Source organism: Podarcis filfolensis, assembly GCF_964270895.1.
Source record: "Podarcis filfolensis genome assembly, chromosome: 6".
In the NCBI taxonomy this organism is placed as follows: Eukaryota; Metazoa; Chordata; class Lepidosauria; order Squamata; family Lacertidae; genus Podarcis; species Podarcis filfolensis.
The window spans coordinates 76,568,215-76,585,480 of NC_139609.1; the positions used below are offsets into that span (position 1 = coordinate 76,568,215).

Sequence of the window (17,266 nt, forward strand, 5' to 3'; positions counted from 1 at the left end):
CGTGGAATAATTGCCATAGTGCTGTGTTGAATTCCTCCTGGTCAATCAGTGGGTGCTAGTCAACTAACTATTACTCAAGAGTAAAACCGATTGAAATTAATGAACATGACTTAAGTTAGGTCCATTAATTTCAATATGTCTACGCATCAGCTGTAGCAAGTTTCATTATAGCATCTGATTCATTTTTTCTAGTCTAGAGTTCTCGGTTCTTCCATATCCGTGCAGGGATGTTGGTTACCTGTCTACCCTGAGAAGCATAGAGGGTTGTTTAGACAGCTTGCAATGTTGGTTTGGGGTCTTAGCACTTTTCTCAGTATTTAGGCTTATTATTGTCTTCCTTTCCAAGGGTCCAGACACTGACAGGAATACCCAGTCACTGGGAATTAATATGCAGTTATCGTATGCTGCCCATTGCTGTGGATTTTTATTATGTACCTCCTTTTCAAATTCAATCTCACCCACCATGCCTTGCCTTTTCCTAGCAATGTTGGGGCTCATGTACGTGTACTGGACTCAACTCAACATGTTTCAGACCCTGAAGTATCTGGCTATCCTGGGAAGCCTCACTTTCCTAGCAGGCAACAGAATGTTGGCTCATAAAGCAGTTAAAAGGTAAGGCAACCAAAATGGGGGTTACAACAGAACCTGTCCCCTTGAAGAGAGCTTGGCTGAGTAGCAGACCAATCATTTAAATGTGGGGTGTTAGGAAGAAGTCCAGAGCTGAACATCTAGCTGACATTCTTAAGTGGTAGAATATGGGTAGAGATGCCTATCTGCCATACTGGCTTGTGATGTCAGTAATTAATGGAGGGTTTCTGGAGGGCCACAGAGTAGCCACCTCTGACTTAGGATATCCTAATGTTGTATAAATGAACCAGGAACTGCTACCTTGTCTTATAAGCATTTATTATGGAGACTGAGAGAAATGCACTGCAGTCATGGAGTCGGCTAGAAACTGCTTCTCAGCCTGGTAAGCCATTTTGGGTGTTTCCACTTCAACATGTCGGCTTGGCTTCCATGTGGCCATCAAATGTTGTCAGGGATGGTGCAGAGGGAAACCATTCAGTCGAGACCAATCAGCACAGCAAAGCTGACACAGACAAAACAGCTTGCAAATGTAGTTTCAGCTGGCTTCCTGTGGTGGTGAAGGTAGTAAAAAAGTAAAAGCAGGCCTAAATTTCTGTTTTGTTTCTTCCAGGGCTTCTAGTAGCTTGAAAGGATAATCAAAATGCTTTGGGCATGTTTTGATGGTGCATCAAGTTTGCAATTCCTTTCTTTATGAAAAACTTAAAATAGTTATTTAGCTGTCAACACAGATAAAAGAATTCAGTTTATCCTCAAATTTCTAATAAAAGTCCATGTAGTAAAACTGCTATCTACATGGCTTTGCCCAGGCCAGTGTCACCTGAACCCATTGGCTCCCCATCCATCATGTCTGGGGGCAAGAATCCTCTTTGGACATGTCACAAAAGGGTGGCAGTCCTAGATGCTCGCCCATATCTCAGTAGAGTTTCTGGAAGGCCTGGTTTTGCTGCCTGCATGCTTCTCTTTTCTCTGTGTTGTCTGTTCCTTGAGCAACGTTGCTGTCCTTGCCTTTACTGTCCTCTCTGAACCTTTTCCCCATCTCTCCTTTTGGCAGGATCGCTGCAGAACAGAGCAGTAGGTTGGCAAAGTATAGAACGCTGCGGTAAAAGGGGGTTGTGCTAGTGACCAGCTCTTCCTAGAAGTAAGGGTCCTTGGATGTTGCCTGTTGCCCAGCCATACTAGCTGCTTCCATTTCATGCTTGTCAGCCGCCTCTCCCTGAGCCAACATAACCTCACCTGAAACCTCTTTCCACCCACCTTGTATGCCTTTGAACCTGGCAAGGAGCACATTTTTAAAATTAAGTTTCATTTACAAGTTATCATCTCACCATTCAGATTCCTCCTTGATACCTTGGTTGTGTTCCAAGCCTGCGTAAATGTCTTAATGGCCATCTTACACAAGCATCCTTGCTTAGTAAGGCTCTTTACCATTTTTAAAAAAGTTTTAATTTAAACCTCTGCTTGTTAATTAATCAGTTAAAAATTAAATACTTGCTCAAAATCCAATGTTTTGTTTATATCCTGCTTTCCTTGCATTAATGGACTGAGGAGGCTCAAGTGATCTACTGAATTGCAGATCTGACTTAAACTGCCTTTTTAGTATCATACCTGTGTGTTTCATCAGTAACTAGGTCCAGCAACACAGGATTTCACCTAAAAGTCTGCAGAACAGTCATCCTTGATTCCACCACACACACACAACTGCCCAGTATCCCACATATTGTTTCCCCTTCTACTTTTCCAGTCAGGCAGATACCAGATTTATTTTATTATTTCATTTAAATTTCATGTATTTATATTCCACCTTTCTTCCATCCTGGAGCCCAGGGGGATGTACATGTGGTTCCCAGGCAATCTCCCATCAGGATGGCTGTGGCTCCATCTGCCAGAAGTAAAGTACTTCGCAGAAGTAAAGAATATTCATATTTATTTAGATTGCACACCTGTGGCTTTGAACAGTTGAGACCCTTGGAAGCTTGAGTCTGGATTGACCACAAAGTCTCACAAATCCAATATTGTTTTCATGTGGCGGATATGTCCCATCTCTGCCCTGAGATACTATGTGAAATTGGGCTGGCTGGCACACTATTTGATTTTTTTTTTCCCCTCTGCATGTGTGTAACACCTTCATTCCTCATATTTTATCCATTCATTCTGCCTGGTCTGGGAAAAGGAACTTGGAGAGCCTTCTAAGCATATAATAGCTTAGAAGCTGAAAGCTAGGTGCCAAAATACTCATGCTCTTTGCTTAAAAAACCCCCTCCTCATTCTGTAATCAGAATAAGTTGTACCAGTTAAGTAAATGTAATAATTTTGCTGCTCAGATTTGTTTTTGAAAGAATATGGTATGTTGGCTGGAGGCAGATCAGATAGAAATGATAATGGGTTATAGAACAGAGTGTGAGAACTGTACAGGGCAGTGAAACTTGGAGCACTGAAAGCTGTCTTATAAGTTTCCATGTTTTGACCAGCCCACTGCCCACATATTTCAAAGTTATTTTTTTTAAAATAGCAATGAGGGTTAGAAAGGTTTTTCTTTGAGAATGAAAGATGATTTTTTCAAGATGCCAAATTCAGCACCGCTTCTCAGATTCTGTGGTGATACGGTGCCAGCATGGATGAAACATTTTGAAGCCAATCTAGATTGTGGATATAAAACTTAGGAATGTACAGGCCATTTATTCTCCTTTGCTTTATAATGTAAGCAAACATTCTTGTAAATTCTGGGTTTTGCTCCTAAGTCCGCATACTGAAAGCACAGATGCTTAAGAAGTTGTTTCACAGAAGTTGTCCCTTCTTAAATTTTCAAGAACGTATGGGCCCAAATATGCTATGTGGCATTAGCTACAATCCTCCATGTATATATTTTGGGGAGGGGTGATGATAATCTCTTGTATTGCAAAATTAGGGTTACTATTATCATTCTGTTGAATATACTGAAAGCAGCACCCTTCACATGCCAAAGGAAAGACATGAAGCTACCAGGAGAGAAGTATTCCAATCATACTGAATATCTAAGAAACCGTGTTGCTTTCAGTATTATGCTCTGGGCTAAATGCAGATATTTGCATGGGTGTTTTTTCTTGCCAGCAACTTTTTAATGCATCAGAAATGCATCTGTATGTGTGTTATTCCTATTTCCGTTGTCCAGGGGCATTGCATGTCGGATTTCAGAATTTAGAGCCTTGCTGTCTTAGTAACCCATCACCCTCATCCTTTTGATGCAGGTGTTCTTTATGTACTTTATACTATACTGCTTGGGGCTCAGAAAGATAATGGTCAGTTCATATTGATCAGTAAAAACCAGTTTTTGCCTTTTTTTTGTCCTAATAGTTAAGTTTTAATAACTCAATATCGGCTGCCATTCTGTGCACACTTAGTTGGAATACCCATTAAATACAGTAGGAGCTGACATCTGAATAAGCATCCATAGACTGGGCTATAACAATTTACATGTTTTACTGTAAACACCGTTTTAGTGCATGTTTTGTGCATTCTTCAAGCTTTTGGCCATCCCTGAATCAGGCTTCATAATTTTCATTACGATGCTAAATTTATATATTCACTGTGCCAAAAAAAGGAGGGCATCTACTTAATACATGGAATTGTTATTCTGCATCTGCATTTTTAATTTTGCAAGTTTTCTGTGTGTCCTTCCAGAACTCACTGATGCAAGAAGAAAAGAAAAACTTGAAAGAAATCCAGTTTCAGCTCCAGAGGGAAGGAGCCAAAGAAGAGTTTAAAATACGGAAAAGAATTGCCTCTAATACGGAAAAGAATTTTGTTGGATTTGTTTTTGTTTTTTTTTAAGAAAAAAAAATTCCCCACATTTTGTATTTAACTGACTGTTTAAGTGCTTTGAGTTATGGCATAGACACCTGCCTGCCATCAAGGATTTTAGAAACTGTCAGGCTCCAAGAATTTGTTTTCCTATTGTCTCCTTTATTGAATAAAGAGGATGAGACAAAATGAACTGTAAATTTGTGAGGGGTTTGCAGATGTGCAGCCTGGCTTATGACTTGTGTCTGTACAGGCCACTTGGTTGTTTGGACCCTCCCCAAGCCACTGGCTGAAATGTGTCCTTTTGAACTCTGATAATGCCTTTTGCTTGCCTGTATGGAGAATAGAGAGTTGTGTGCAAAGGTAAAATACACAGTTGTTGCTCCACCTACCACTGATGCACAGCCCTCAAGTTCAAAAAGTTTCCCAGTCCCTGCCCTATTATATCTGGGCACACTTTTTGTGCGCATTTGAAAGAATTCTCCAGATACCAGCCCTGGCCTTTGCAGTAGTCATGGCAATCTAGATGAAAGTGCTTTTTCTACTGCTTCGCTTCTTACTGCTTTCCTTGCATGTTTGTTCCTTTTTGGTCTCCTAAGCCTTTCCTCCCTGATCATTTCTGATGATGCAGTGAATTTCCCTTACATTCCAAGGTTTGGCTTTCTGCATTTTCAGAATTATTTTGTTGCACTTCCAACATTGTTTTGGCTGTAGTCATTTGGTTGGTTGATGTTCCCTTTATTTCTAGCAGCAGCACATAGTGCAGGGTAAAAGCTGTCCATGGTCCTGAAATCAGAAGTCAGTCATATGCTTTCCAGTGAACCCCAAGGTCAGTTCCCAATTAATTCATTGGCAGAGGCCCCCATGGCTAATATTTGATACCACACAACTCTGTGCCTTTATGCAGTAATTCTGTATAGGAAAAAGAGAGTTTGGATATATATATGATTGCTGTACATCAGGGGCATTTATTTTCAAACTGAAGTGAGGCTACATATTCAACAGTCAAACTGTAGTAAGCACAGGGAACAGAAGGCCCTCACACTTTGTTTTCCTGATGGCATTCTGGACAGTATTGGTGCACATAGTAATATGTCTGTTTCTTTGTACTGCTTCAGAAGCAGAAAGAAGAGCAGGGTGCTCCGGGAGTGGCACTGACCAGAATGAAGCAGGATAAAGCTTATTTACAGTTCCATTAGCTTGGTTAGGACACTGACAAAATCTTCCAAGTGGTCATCATTGATATCTTGAGACCTGAGGTGGGGAAATAGAAATAAAACAACTTAATGTAATGTAAACCATTTTGTTTGCAGCGGGACAGGATTACGCCATAGGAGCATACAAAGCTCTCAGACTCCCTGCCCATCTTGACCATTATTGACTGGTAACATGTCCTTCTAGGCTTTTGACAGAGTTCTTTTCCATCACTTGCTATCTGATCTTTTGGGCCTAGGAGCTCCTGTTCTTTGGGCATGCAAAGCTCTTGTTCTCCCACTCTCCCTACAACCTCGTGAACTCAAGGGAATCTGTATACTAACCTTTGATTCTGCAACATGGCTCCCAAGAAATTCCTCAGTACCATCTGCTGATGATAGCGACTGCCCATCAGGATGCTGTCAGACTGCCTCCGGGTCATGAATTCGTGTTCCTCATCCCCCAGGTTGCCTTCCCTGTAATCAGCACGATGTAGATTAGTGGAAGGTCTTGAAGCAGGGAGATGTGATGTTCAAGCCCCTCCTTAGTTATGAACTTAAGATGGACCATGAACAAGTTGTTTGACCTGTCTTCAATAACATGTGATTGCCTCATATACACCCACCCAACATAGAGAAAGGGTGAGAACACAACTGAAAAGTCAGCTGAAAGATTGGCTGTGATTTAGACTGATTTAAAAGTGCTTTAAGCAAGAAAGGAGGAACCCATGACCATCTGCATATGGTTGGATTCCAACCCCCATCACCCCAGCCAGCATGACCAGTGGTCATGGTTGATGGAAGGTGTAGTGCAGCAACATCTAGAAGGCCACAGGTTTTCTGCCCCTGCTTTAAAGTGTAATAAGTGTAGCAATATCTTCCTCTAATGCAGGAATGGGGATCTTGTAGCCCTTCAGATGTAGCTGAACTGCAACTTCCATCATCCCTGATCACTCTTCATGCTGATTTGCAGTGCCAGCCCAACCATAAGGCAAGAAAAGGCGACTGCCTCCTGTGGAAGATCCACAGGAGCTTCCAAGGCATATATTGCCCACCGGTGCTTCTAATAGCAACAACAGTGGCATGCTCCCTTGTTGACTGGATCTCAATGCTGCCTCTACAGTGGCCTCTTGGTAAATCAGAGGCGCTGGTTTCCTCCTACCCTTGTTCCCAATATAGATCTTCACTCACCCCTTCTTCCCTGGTGGGGGTGCCATTTTTCGGTTCACCTCAGGTGCCAAAATGTCTTGGGCTGGCTCTGCTTATTTGGATAGATGAGGCTTGGACTCCAGCAACAGCTGAAAGGCTACTTGCACTACTGGCTTGTAAAGGAATAATACACTCAGGTCCCGCTGTGCAAATGCTCATTATAAGAAAAGGAATTAGTACCCAAACCTCACTATACACACTGAATATTAAGATATCCAAACAGCTGGACCTGTGTGTAGTACTGTAAACAAATAAGCAGCCTCAAACAAGCCTTGCTTTTGTGTTTTGCTAGTCAGCAGCTGTTTCACTAAAAACCATGGTGGGTGGGAGGGAGAGAGATGGGACAAATTAGAGCATTTTCCCCCTTGTTTCTTTGCCTTTTGGAATGTTTCAGAGTTTTCCTGGGTTTTTTCATCATTTTGGGGCCAAATTTCCATTGTCAAGGACACATTAGAAATTTCCCCATAGGAATCAATGGAAATTGCAACTCATTATACAAGCACTCACATAATGAACAATTTCCTGAGAAGGCATAGTGTTCAGTTAGTGGGACCCATGTGTACTTTCCAATTAATATCTTTGGGGCATATTGGGAATTTACTATCTGCAGGAGGCAAATCAAGAATACAAGCCATTAGCAATTGGCACTGAATGTTCATGTGTGTTAAAAATCACTCAGAGGACTTTCGTCTTAAGTTCTATACTTATGCTATTGGCTACGCTGCCAGATTTTTGTAAATGTACAGGAGATTCCCTCCAGCGCAGGGCTGAATATGGCTCAAAATATAATGGGCGTATTACTATAAGAATGAATCTGCCTTGTTGTTGCCAATTGTGTTGCCAGGACATGTCTAGGCAGGAGCTTTTCAATCACAGGTTCTGTGCCTAATCGAAACACACAGCTTGCACCCTATGCCTTATACGTAGCAGACTGCTACAACTAAAGTAATATGTAATAAAGTTCCACTTACCCAAGTCTTTTCCCAACGATGCCTTGCAATAACTTCTGGGCTGACATCTTACCCCGAACTTTGCGGTAACTATCAGTAAATATTGCATCTGCATGGCGTTGCATCCTAACAAAACACAGACATTGTGTTTATCCGCGCCTACCTGGGACAACATGCAAATGATGGCTTCCTCCCTTTACTTGGATGGAGAGAGCAGTCTCACATACATCGTCCCTGAGAACAGAAAGCTTCCCATGCTATTAAAGTGGATTAAGAACTACTCCTGTTGGAGCTATGTGCTTCTTGGCACTGGCAGGTTGCTTGAAGGAACTGGGGGTGCAGCACAAAATGTACTGTGTGTGAGAGTAAGAAACAGCACATAGGTTCTGAATGAGGGCACAGATTTACTGGTTGCAGCTCCCACTCTTTGACATGGCACAGGCACATAATACTCTTTCTGCATTTGTAAGAAATCAATCTTTTAGTGTGGCAACACAACACAAAATTTGGAAGTACTTTCCTATAGACATCAGGCTATAGGCCTTGACTGTACTGTTTCATGCCTGCAAAAAAACGGTTTTGCTTAGCCAAGTCTATCCAAACATGCACAATATTGACACGTGTTTTAATTGGGTTTTTTAGCTTATTGATTTCAAAGTGTTTTTTAGATTTTAAATTGTTTTTAACTTCATTGGTTTATTCTTTTTGCAAACAGCTTTGAGGGGTGTGTTTGTTTACAATCAAGATGTATATAAATTTTATGAACTAAATAAACAGGACAGGTTCTTGTCACTGAGCAGTCCATCCGCTGACCTATATCACCCTCCTGAGTGCTGAAGTTAGGCAAATTTATTTTGTAGAGCATTCATGTTCGGAGACAGTATACTAGTATATACCATTTTCTAGGAAGCAACAGCTTGGGAAAGTTGTCATATCCATGTCCTGCTTGTGAGCTTGCCAGACGCTGAGTGGCCACTGCCTGAAATGGGATGCTGGACTAAATGGGTCTTTTCATTCCAGGAGGGGGGGTCTTATATTCTAATTTGCCACTTTTGACTACTGGACGTGGGGTGCTGATATACCCACCTTTTCTCAGCAGGGTCGGTGAGGAAGTTCTCCTCCTCCTGCTCCTCTACTGAGAGGTTGTGGCTTTGCACAGGGCCACTTTCTTGCAGTTGAAAGCTCACTGCCTTGCCAGAAATGGGGAGTGGACTATATCTGAAACACATCAAGAGAAAGCAAAAGTAATACTGAAAAAAAAACCAAACTGCAATATGCATGTTTCTGATGGCATGGTATATGGAGACGAGAATTGGCAGACAATGGTGGAAGAAGCAAAAAAAAACAACCCAGCTATGCATCTTGTTGCACCAGGCAGAGACATTTCTCCTGATATACAAGCTAGTAAGGCTTGTGATACAAATGAAGGCAGCAGTTAAATTGTGGATTGCTGGGCTAGATGAACAAAGACAGCTAGCTCCCTGTGTTCTTAAATGTTTGTAGGGTAGCATATGTATAGCCCTAATCACAGGGAAAAACCTCTGTTTCAGGAATTATATTGGTGGTGTAAGAGAAAACCCAGGCCTTTTTGGAAAATGCAGTGACCACCAAATTCTGATGGCCTGTAATCTTTGAGAAAGATGGAGAATAGATTTCTTACGAGCTGCTTTTCAACTATTCTTCACCTGCCCTTTTAGATAGATAGGGCCACTAACTGTGAATGACAAAGGTCAAGTCAAACCCTATGTTTTTGATAGGCAGGAAGGTGAGAGAGAAGATGCGCACCTGAGTGCTGGGTAGAGAGGAGACGAGAGGGAACACATGATGAAATGGAGGAAGAGAAGGAGAACAGCCCTGTCCAGCATTCTTCACTCTTCTGGGGCAATCTGCAAAGATATAGAGGGAGGGAGGGAGGGAGAACACTTGGCTTCATTAGAGTAGCATAAGTAGCCTCATGGCAGAATTTTAGTCATAGCCGCTATGAAGTCATTTCCCCCCCTGGTAAATCAAGTGGGATTAGTGCTTTAGGCTATGTACTCACAAAATCTTAAAAGCATGTTATTTCCCTCAAAGAATGCTGGGCACCATAGTTTGCCCCTCACGGAGTTACTATTCCAAGCAACCCTTAACAAATAACAGTGCCCAAAATTCTGTGAAGGGGGGAAATGTGCTCTAAATGTGTTTTAAAGTTATTGTGTGTGTATGCAGCCTTAGTTTGGAGTAAATGACCTAAAGGACAGTTGCTGAGCACCGATATTCAGTCTTCCAACCCTTGTGTGACGAAGGGAAAGCCCCATTGTGGAGCCTCTTGTAGCCTCTTGTAGTCAAATACAAGTTCCAAAAGGATGCCTGTTTCAGAAATATGTTGATACAAATCGGACCTGCAACAGGATGCCGCTGTATTGACCCTACAACAATCAGTGTGGGAACCGAGTATGCTCAGTCCCCCTGAATTGTTCTGCGAGGTTTCACTGCTTTAGGCTCGTGCCCCCCCCCCAAAAAAATATTTTATATTTCTGCAAACTTGGCTGATACCTCCCTTTTGTAAATGGTGGTGGTACATAAGCACTTACAGCCAGAACATAAGAAATAGAGGGAGTTGCTGCCACACAAACACAAAAGCATACAGAGCTATTATTTCTCAGTATAGCTGAAAAGCTGCAGACAAGCTGCAGCCTCAAGCCAGATCTCTTGCCTACTGTTCTGGAACTGCCATCACTTCAACTGAGCTAGCTTTCAATAGTAAAGAGGAATAGAAAGGGCAAGAGAGTCCATTTTCAAAATGACTCTTTGCGCCTTTGATCTACAACCCTGTGTAGTCTGGAAACATCCAGCTCGGATGCTTCCAATAGATAAGTGACTCAGGGGAAACAGCCTCACACAATAAAACCATTGTGAGCATTTCAGGGGATGTAACATTTAGATTTTCAGGGCTGTATGGCTGAACTCTTAATAGACTTCCGTTTCTTTCCATTCCAGTTATTTCCGTTCATCAACATTCCCTGTTCAAAAATTATGGTCACATTAATCTTTCTGTGAATGGGTTGGGAGCACCTAATTTTGTACCGGTGAACTTAAGATGGCAGGACCCAATCTGTGCATAAAGTGCCATGAAAACTCTAAGTTTTCAGAAGTAGCAGTAGAAACAGTAACAACACTTTTATTCATCACCATTACTCATCTGTTGGAGGGCAAGGTTTGAGTCTAAGCATCCTGATGTTTCAGAAGGTAAAATAAAGGATTTCAATCTCTCTCTCCCTAAGTGAATGGGGCTGAGTTGACAGCCCAACAAGATGTCATTTGAGAAACCGAAGATGCTATGGTAGCTTAAATCCTCTTTCAAAACAAAAGTCTTTAATCCCGAAACACAAATTTATTCCTGTTCATTTGTTAGCACTTCTGGAATTGGTGTGAGCCCTAGCAGAATCTAGCTGTAGAGATAATGACGAAATGGTAGGCAGAGGCAGACAAGCAGATAAACTGCTGTTGACTGTGGCATGGATTTTACTAAATCAGTATGGTAAACAATGCAAGCATTGTGAGATTAAGATATGTAAGGCATTCCTTTAGCCTTGTAGTATTTTCAGGGTTAAAAAAAAATGCTGTGCATGTTAGATGAAGACTGCAGTCCTAGACATACTTTCTTGCCAGGAAATCTATTTGAAATCAGTGGAGTTTGCTTCTGAGTAAACTTTGGCTAAGACCTGGCACACACCATCATAACACTTCATACACAAAATAGCTGCCTAAGAATGAAATAAATTCCAAAGGCATAGTTAAAAACATTTTTTTAAAACGTTTATCTGCCACATTTTTGCCTACATTTCAAAAGTTTACCCTATTGAAAGTTTTTTTGCAGTAAAATGCCATCTCCTCTTGTGCCTTCTATCTCTAATAAACCAGACATCTCTGCAACTCACTTTTCTTTTTGTCCATAAGCAAATGGGTAGCTAGAACAATATTACTTACCCACTAACTTTCCAGAGACAAAGAATTACAACTAAAATGTAAATGGCAGCTTTAAACAGCAGGTTTCTTTTCTTCCTTTTTTACCAGCACTTAATAAATTCCAACTCATATCCAGAGTACCTGTCTAGTATACGTCCAGATATCCTAGAATTATTTGCGTAGTTGGAGTCCAGTTATGAATATTTAACTCTGTAATTTACAACCCAATCCTATGCATGTTTGCTTTAAAAAACATGCTGTTGAGTACAGTGAGATTTGTTCCTAAGAATGCATGCGCAAGACTGCAATCTTAATCAATATACAAAGCATCCTGCAGACAGGAATAGTTAATTCACTTTTCCACCATGAAGCATCTATTCATTAACAAACAAAGTGTTAACTTACAGCTCCCTTCAGGAAAATGGTCCTCTCAAGTCTGCAACCTTGTTCTTGGCCTTCTTGCTTGCCTGACAATACTTCTGATTCTTGCTGTGTCCCAGGAAATAGAGAAAATCCTATCCAGCTTTTTCTAACCAGAGTGGTGAGTCTCTAGCTGTTGTGGGTATTGCCGCACTCTCTTTTATATATTCACTCCCTCATCAAACCTGCAAGCTTCTGAACGTCAGAGAATCAATTACCTTCCAGTCACTCAAACAGCTGTGTTTAGCATCTTAACTGGGCTTACTAAAAGACAAATTTGCTTTATTAGATAAGCTTTGCATTTCTTTAAAATGGACATTTCAGTCTGAATGCCAGCTAGGGTGACTGTTGACAGGTCACCCAAAGAAGGAAAAAGGAGGGTGCAGATTTGCATAAAAAGCACAAATTCGGAAATAATTACTGTACTTTAAAGAGAAAAAAACAATGTGGTGGGAAAGACTTCAAATTGAAGAGGACTGCCCTCTCTAAAGTAGGACACATGGCCACCTTAAGATCAACAATGAGCAAGGGTTAACCATTAATATTACTTCCTGTCTCTCTTGTTAAAAGATTCATGAAATATTCTTATCTTATCTTTATCAGCATTGCTATCTTCTTATTCATTTTTCACATTTATATACCATCTTTCCCTCCCTGGATCTCAAGGTGGTATACAGAGTTCTCCCCCCCCCCCCAAAAAAAATTTCTCCTCTCAACAACCCTGTGAGGTAGGTCAGACAGAGAGATAGTAACTGGCCCAAGGTCACCCACTGAGCTTTATTGCTGAGTGGGAATTTGAACCCTGGTCTCCTAGGTCATAGTTCAACACTCAACCTGTTACACCACATGGGTTCTCCTTTATTTATTTATTCCCCCCCCCCCCCGGTTGCCTTTGTCGCTCCTACCTGCTGGCATTAGCTGAGTATTTTACACTTTGGTCCTTTGCAAACACCAGCAGCCTTATGCCAGGCAAATAATGCAATCAAATGTGCTGGTTTGCACCATGTTCAGACAGTGCCCAGCAAGCACCATAGTAACAAATGAGATTGCTTACACTATTGAGTTGCAGCAAGATGTTCAGATCTCCATTCAGATCTGAAGGAGCATCTCCATCCCCGTTGTTCTACCTGGACACTGAGGTCCAGCGCCAAGGGCCTTCTAGCGGTTCCCTCACTGCGAGAAGCCAAGTTACAGGGAACCAGGCAGAGGGCCTTCTTGGTAGTGGCACCTGCCCTGTGGAACGCCCTCCCACCAGATGTCAAAGACAAGAACAACTACCAGACTTTTAGAAGACATCTGAAGGCAGCCCTCTTTAGGGAAGCTTTTAATGTTTGATGCATTACTGTATTTTAATATTTTGTTGGAAGCCGCCCAGAGTGGCTGGGGAAGCCCAGCCAGATGGGCGGGGTATAAATAATATATTATTATTATTATTATTATTATTATTATTATTATTATTATTAGACCTGCCTCAGAGCTTTTTCGGTTTATACTAACTGCTTACATCAACCCAAGCCAGTGCATGGCTTAGTGTTGGTAGCATGTGATTCAATCAGAATCCAATCATGCCTTTCAGTGTTCGCTCTTTGTCCCATGTTGCAGCCTAAACTCATGTGAATTGTTCCATTATACTACTATCTGCACCTGGCTTAGCCGTTAGACCAGCCTTCCCCAACCTGGTGCTCTCCAAATGTTTTGGGCTAGAACTCCCATCATCTTTGACCATTGGCCATGCTGGCTAGGGTTGATGGGAATTGTAGCCCAAAACATCTGGAATGCACTAGGTTGAGAGAGGCTGTTAGACCTCGGTTGCTAGAGCTACCTCAGTTTACACCACGAACAGCATTTCACCCAGGGGGCTAAGCAGACAGCAAAACATCAACCAGCCAGTAACAAAGAACAGAATCCAGGAAAACACCTTGTAATTCTTCAGATATTGATTTTTTCTTAGACTTGATGCCCTCATTCTCCTGCATTTTTTTTTAAAAAAATGCTTTAAAGAGTTTTTAAAAAAATAAAAAAAATTAAATCCTGTGAGCTCCTCTTGCACCTATACACTCCAATAAGCCAATCTGAACATAAAACGCTGGTCGATAATACTGTGCTTCAGTCCAGAAGGCTAGCAATATTTTCAGCTCCTCACTTCTTATCTCCAAGCAGCAGCTACAACGAAATCCCCAAATCACTCCTCAGCTCCTCAGCATTCATTCCACATTATCATCTAGTATCCTAGCTTATGCTATTAAAGACTCTTATCATTTATTGTGGTCCTCCTTAACATGGGCAAATAGATTAAAATGGAAATCATATACTCCACAATGTACACATGGTTAAAATATAGACCTTCATGATTTTTACAAGAATGAATTAGGATACATTCAAAACATTCAATTTATTGTAATAGGTTTTAATGAAGAAACTTGCATTTGTTTTTCTTTTTATCTTGTGAACCACTCTGAGATCTTCAGAAAAACGGCAATATATAAATTTAATATAACAATTTCTGAATCCTGATTTTACCCTCTACAACCCTTTGTGCATGATGAGATAGGAAATTCATTGAACGTTGAATGTGTTATTAAGGTTGTTTGTTTGTTTGTTTTCCTATCCTTAGGTCATCTAACTGATTGGCTCTTTGTGTGTGTTTATGAAATTATTCTGAAGATATGAAATTCAATAAATGTTGAGTGTTTAGTTTTGTTGTTGTTGTTTTGTCCTAGCCTTATGTCACTGAGTATCCCAATGACCACTTTCATTGGTGATTCCATTCCAATGGAGATAATCTGCAAATTTTGGTGGTCATAGCAGCCAGCCTCTGTCAGCACTAGTAAAAGTTGGGTAGTCAGAGACACACCTGATTTCCGCTTAAATCCAAGGCTGGGGCTATGGGAGAATCAAGACCAGGCTTCTTCAACCTCAGCCCTCCAGATGTTTTGAGACTACAATTCCCATCATTCCTGACCACTGGTCCTGCTAGCTAGGGATCATGGGAGTTGTAGGCCAAAAACATATGGAGGGCCGAGGTTGAGGAAGCCTGATCAAGACCCTCTTTGGGTGTTATTGCTGTGAAACTCTCCATCACAGATTCAGGTTGTATATATGTGTAAATAAACCAGTATATCATAAAGACACCACAGTCTCTGCTGTGCCTCATTCCAAAGGAAACACGGACTGTGGGTAAGTGCCTGGAACCCTGGGAATCTTGCACCGCTCAGAGACTGGGGTGGCATGCAACAATGTTGTTTAAGCAGCTCCTGGCTGCTTCTCCTAGCCATTGGCACTACTGGAACTGGCCCTTTAATGTTTTCTGTACTGCTTTTGGCCCAAACCCATATACTCTATAGCTATACCCACTCCACTGTTTGTCCTTTTCCTCACTTTTATCAATCCAATTAGTAAACATGTGTTTTTGCACACACAAAAGGAAATTGCAATTAACATTTAAAAGTTCATCACCCACATCCTGCCTCTTGGCAGAGGTGGGGGGAACTTTAAGTGCAGTAGAGGATGAAAAAGTTGGAACTTTTATTTTGAAATGACTCTCCTAATTTGGGGGGGGGGAATAGCAGCATATGGGTTGTCATTTCAATAAGGTTTGTGGAACAAAGAGCTGGTCTTAAGCTGCTTTCTAGTTCGAAACAATATCTAAGAGTGTCTTTCTCTTGCTCATTTCAAAGCTCAGTGGGGTCTGCTGGAAAAAAGGAGATGCAAACATGGTCAGCTGAAAGCATTTTGCAAAAAACAATTCTTGGTATTTGTGTTTTGAGTGGTGTGGAGAGAGCTTGGAGTATGGAAAGTGAAGGGAAGCAAAGTGGGTTAAAGTGAGCATAAATGGCAGTTGGGGTGGAAATGGTGCTAATTGACACCATTAGCTGGATGGAACAGGTCTAGGATATTACTAGGCTTAATCACAACCATCCTAGACTTCAGCTTGCTGTGAATTCACTGATCCTCAAATACTCTCCCACATTTAAACTATTTGAACACATATCTTAGTATGCTACACTTGCATGGTGTTTTTAAGAGTGAATGATACCAATTCAGGATAAAATGTCTAGTATGGAAGCAGATCGGATTAGCCTGAGTGAGGATGACACACTCAACTCTTACTCAGTACAGTGGTACCTCGGGTTAAAAACTTAATTCATTCCGGAGGTCCGTTCTTAACCTGAAACTGTTCTTAACCTGAAGCACCACTTTAGCTAATGGGGCCTCCTGCTGCTGCCACGCCATCAGAGCCCGATTTCTGTTCTTATCCTGAAGCAAAGTTCTTAACCTGAAGCACTATTTCTGGGTAAGCGGAGTGTGTAACCTGAAGCATATGTAACCTAAGGTACCACTGTACTATAATATTTTGCATTTTATTTAGTAGGGTAGTTAAATTGTTGTTTTGAATCTTGTCACCTGCCACACATCTCTTTCCTGGCATGGATTGGAAATATAAATGAACGAAACCAGCAAATGTTTATAGTGCTTTAAACACTAACAAAGTGATTTCAGCATAAGCTTTCGTTGACCAGAGACCACTTTCTCAAATGAAGGCAGGGAAACCCCAGCGAGCATTTTCTGAAATCTTAAGACCACCACTACTCACCAGCAGATGTCACTGTTTAACAGTTTGTTGGTATTCCAGTTGTATCACTATTACTTTACATTTTGCCAATATGTGGCTGAGACAAATGTTGTCACCTTGTTTTTTAGCAATATTTCAAAGTGGCTGTGGGATAGCTGGACCTTCCCAGGAATTTGCATTAGGCACCACATAGCACCAGCGGCAGACTTCAACCCCTGATGCCGCCAGCCTCTTCCCTTTGGCATCCTGTTTCTTCCAGCTGCTCACGGAGAAGTCCTTTTGCAGCAAGGTGATGCCAAGTAATGCTTGCTGCCCCTCTCCCAAACGATTTTCAAAATGGCCCGGTGCACTTCTTGCTAGCTTCCACCACCATTAACATATTGCAATATGTCATATATATATGGGGAAGTGCTCGCACATGGTCTATACGCCACCCTGCCTGCTTGTGCATTGACGCAGCTGTGATAAATCTCGAATCTGTGATAAATCTGTGATAAATCTGGATAGGGGCATGTCGCAGGTACAAAAGCATCACCTGACAAATATAGAAAATGGCTGGCTCCTGACTTGATTTCAAGGTCAGCTTTGCAGGGGCGCATCCCGCTTTG

At 41.6% G+C, this 17,266-nt stretch overlaps 2 protein-coding genes across 7 annotated transcripts in view; one reads left to right on the top strand and one right to left on the bottom strand.

Moving 5' to 3' along the window:
- The window catches only part of RPN2 (ribophorin II), a 29,266-nt gene extending 24,712 nt beyond the window's left edge, over nt 1-4,554 (top strand). The window contains exons 16-18 of one of the 2 annotated variants that reach the window (XM_083618671.1): nt 483-612; nt 1,640-1,726; nt 4,246-4,554. In XM_083618671.1, the coding sequence (XP_083474797.1) occupies nt 483-612; nt 1,640-1,691 (182 nt within the window). In that variant the 3' untranslated portion in view covers nt 1,692-1,726; nt 4,246-4,554. The remainder of the gene's footprint in view (nt 1-482; nt 613-1,639; nt 1,727-4,245) is intronic. The other variant, XM_083618672.1, reaches the window with a different exon arrangement.
- Nucleotides 4,555-5,308: 754 nt separating this feature from the next.
- GHRH (growth hormone releasing hormone) overlaps nt 5,309-17,266 on the bottom strand; it is a 30,914-nt gene continuing 18,956 nt past the window's right edge. The window contains exons 1-7 of one of the 5 annotated variants that reach the window (XM_083619258.1): nt 16,680-17,064; nt 12,071-12,280; nt 9,503-9,603; nt 8,804-8,935; nt 7,739-7,843; nt 5,904-6,035; nt 5,309-5,619 (exon numbers count right to left, since the gene is read on the bottom strand). In XM_083619258.1, the coding sequence (XP_083475384.1) occupies nt 5,550-5,619; nt 5,904-6,035; nt 7,739-7,843; nt 8,804-8,935; nt 9,503-9,582 (519 nt within the window). In that variant the 5' untranslated portion in view covers nt 9,583-9,603; nt 12,071-12,280; nt 16,680-17,064 and the 3' untranslated portion in view covers nt 5,309-5,549. Of the gene's footprint in view, nt 5,620-5,903; nt 6,036-7,738; nt 7,844-8,803; nt 8,936-9,502; nt 9,604-12,070; nt 12,972-16,679; nt 17,065-17,266 lie in introns of those variants that run through there. The other 4 variants (XM_083619257.1, XM_083619259.1, XM_083619256.1 and 1 more) reach the window with 4 other exon arrangements.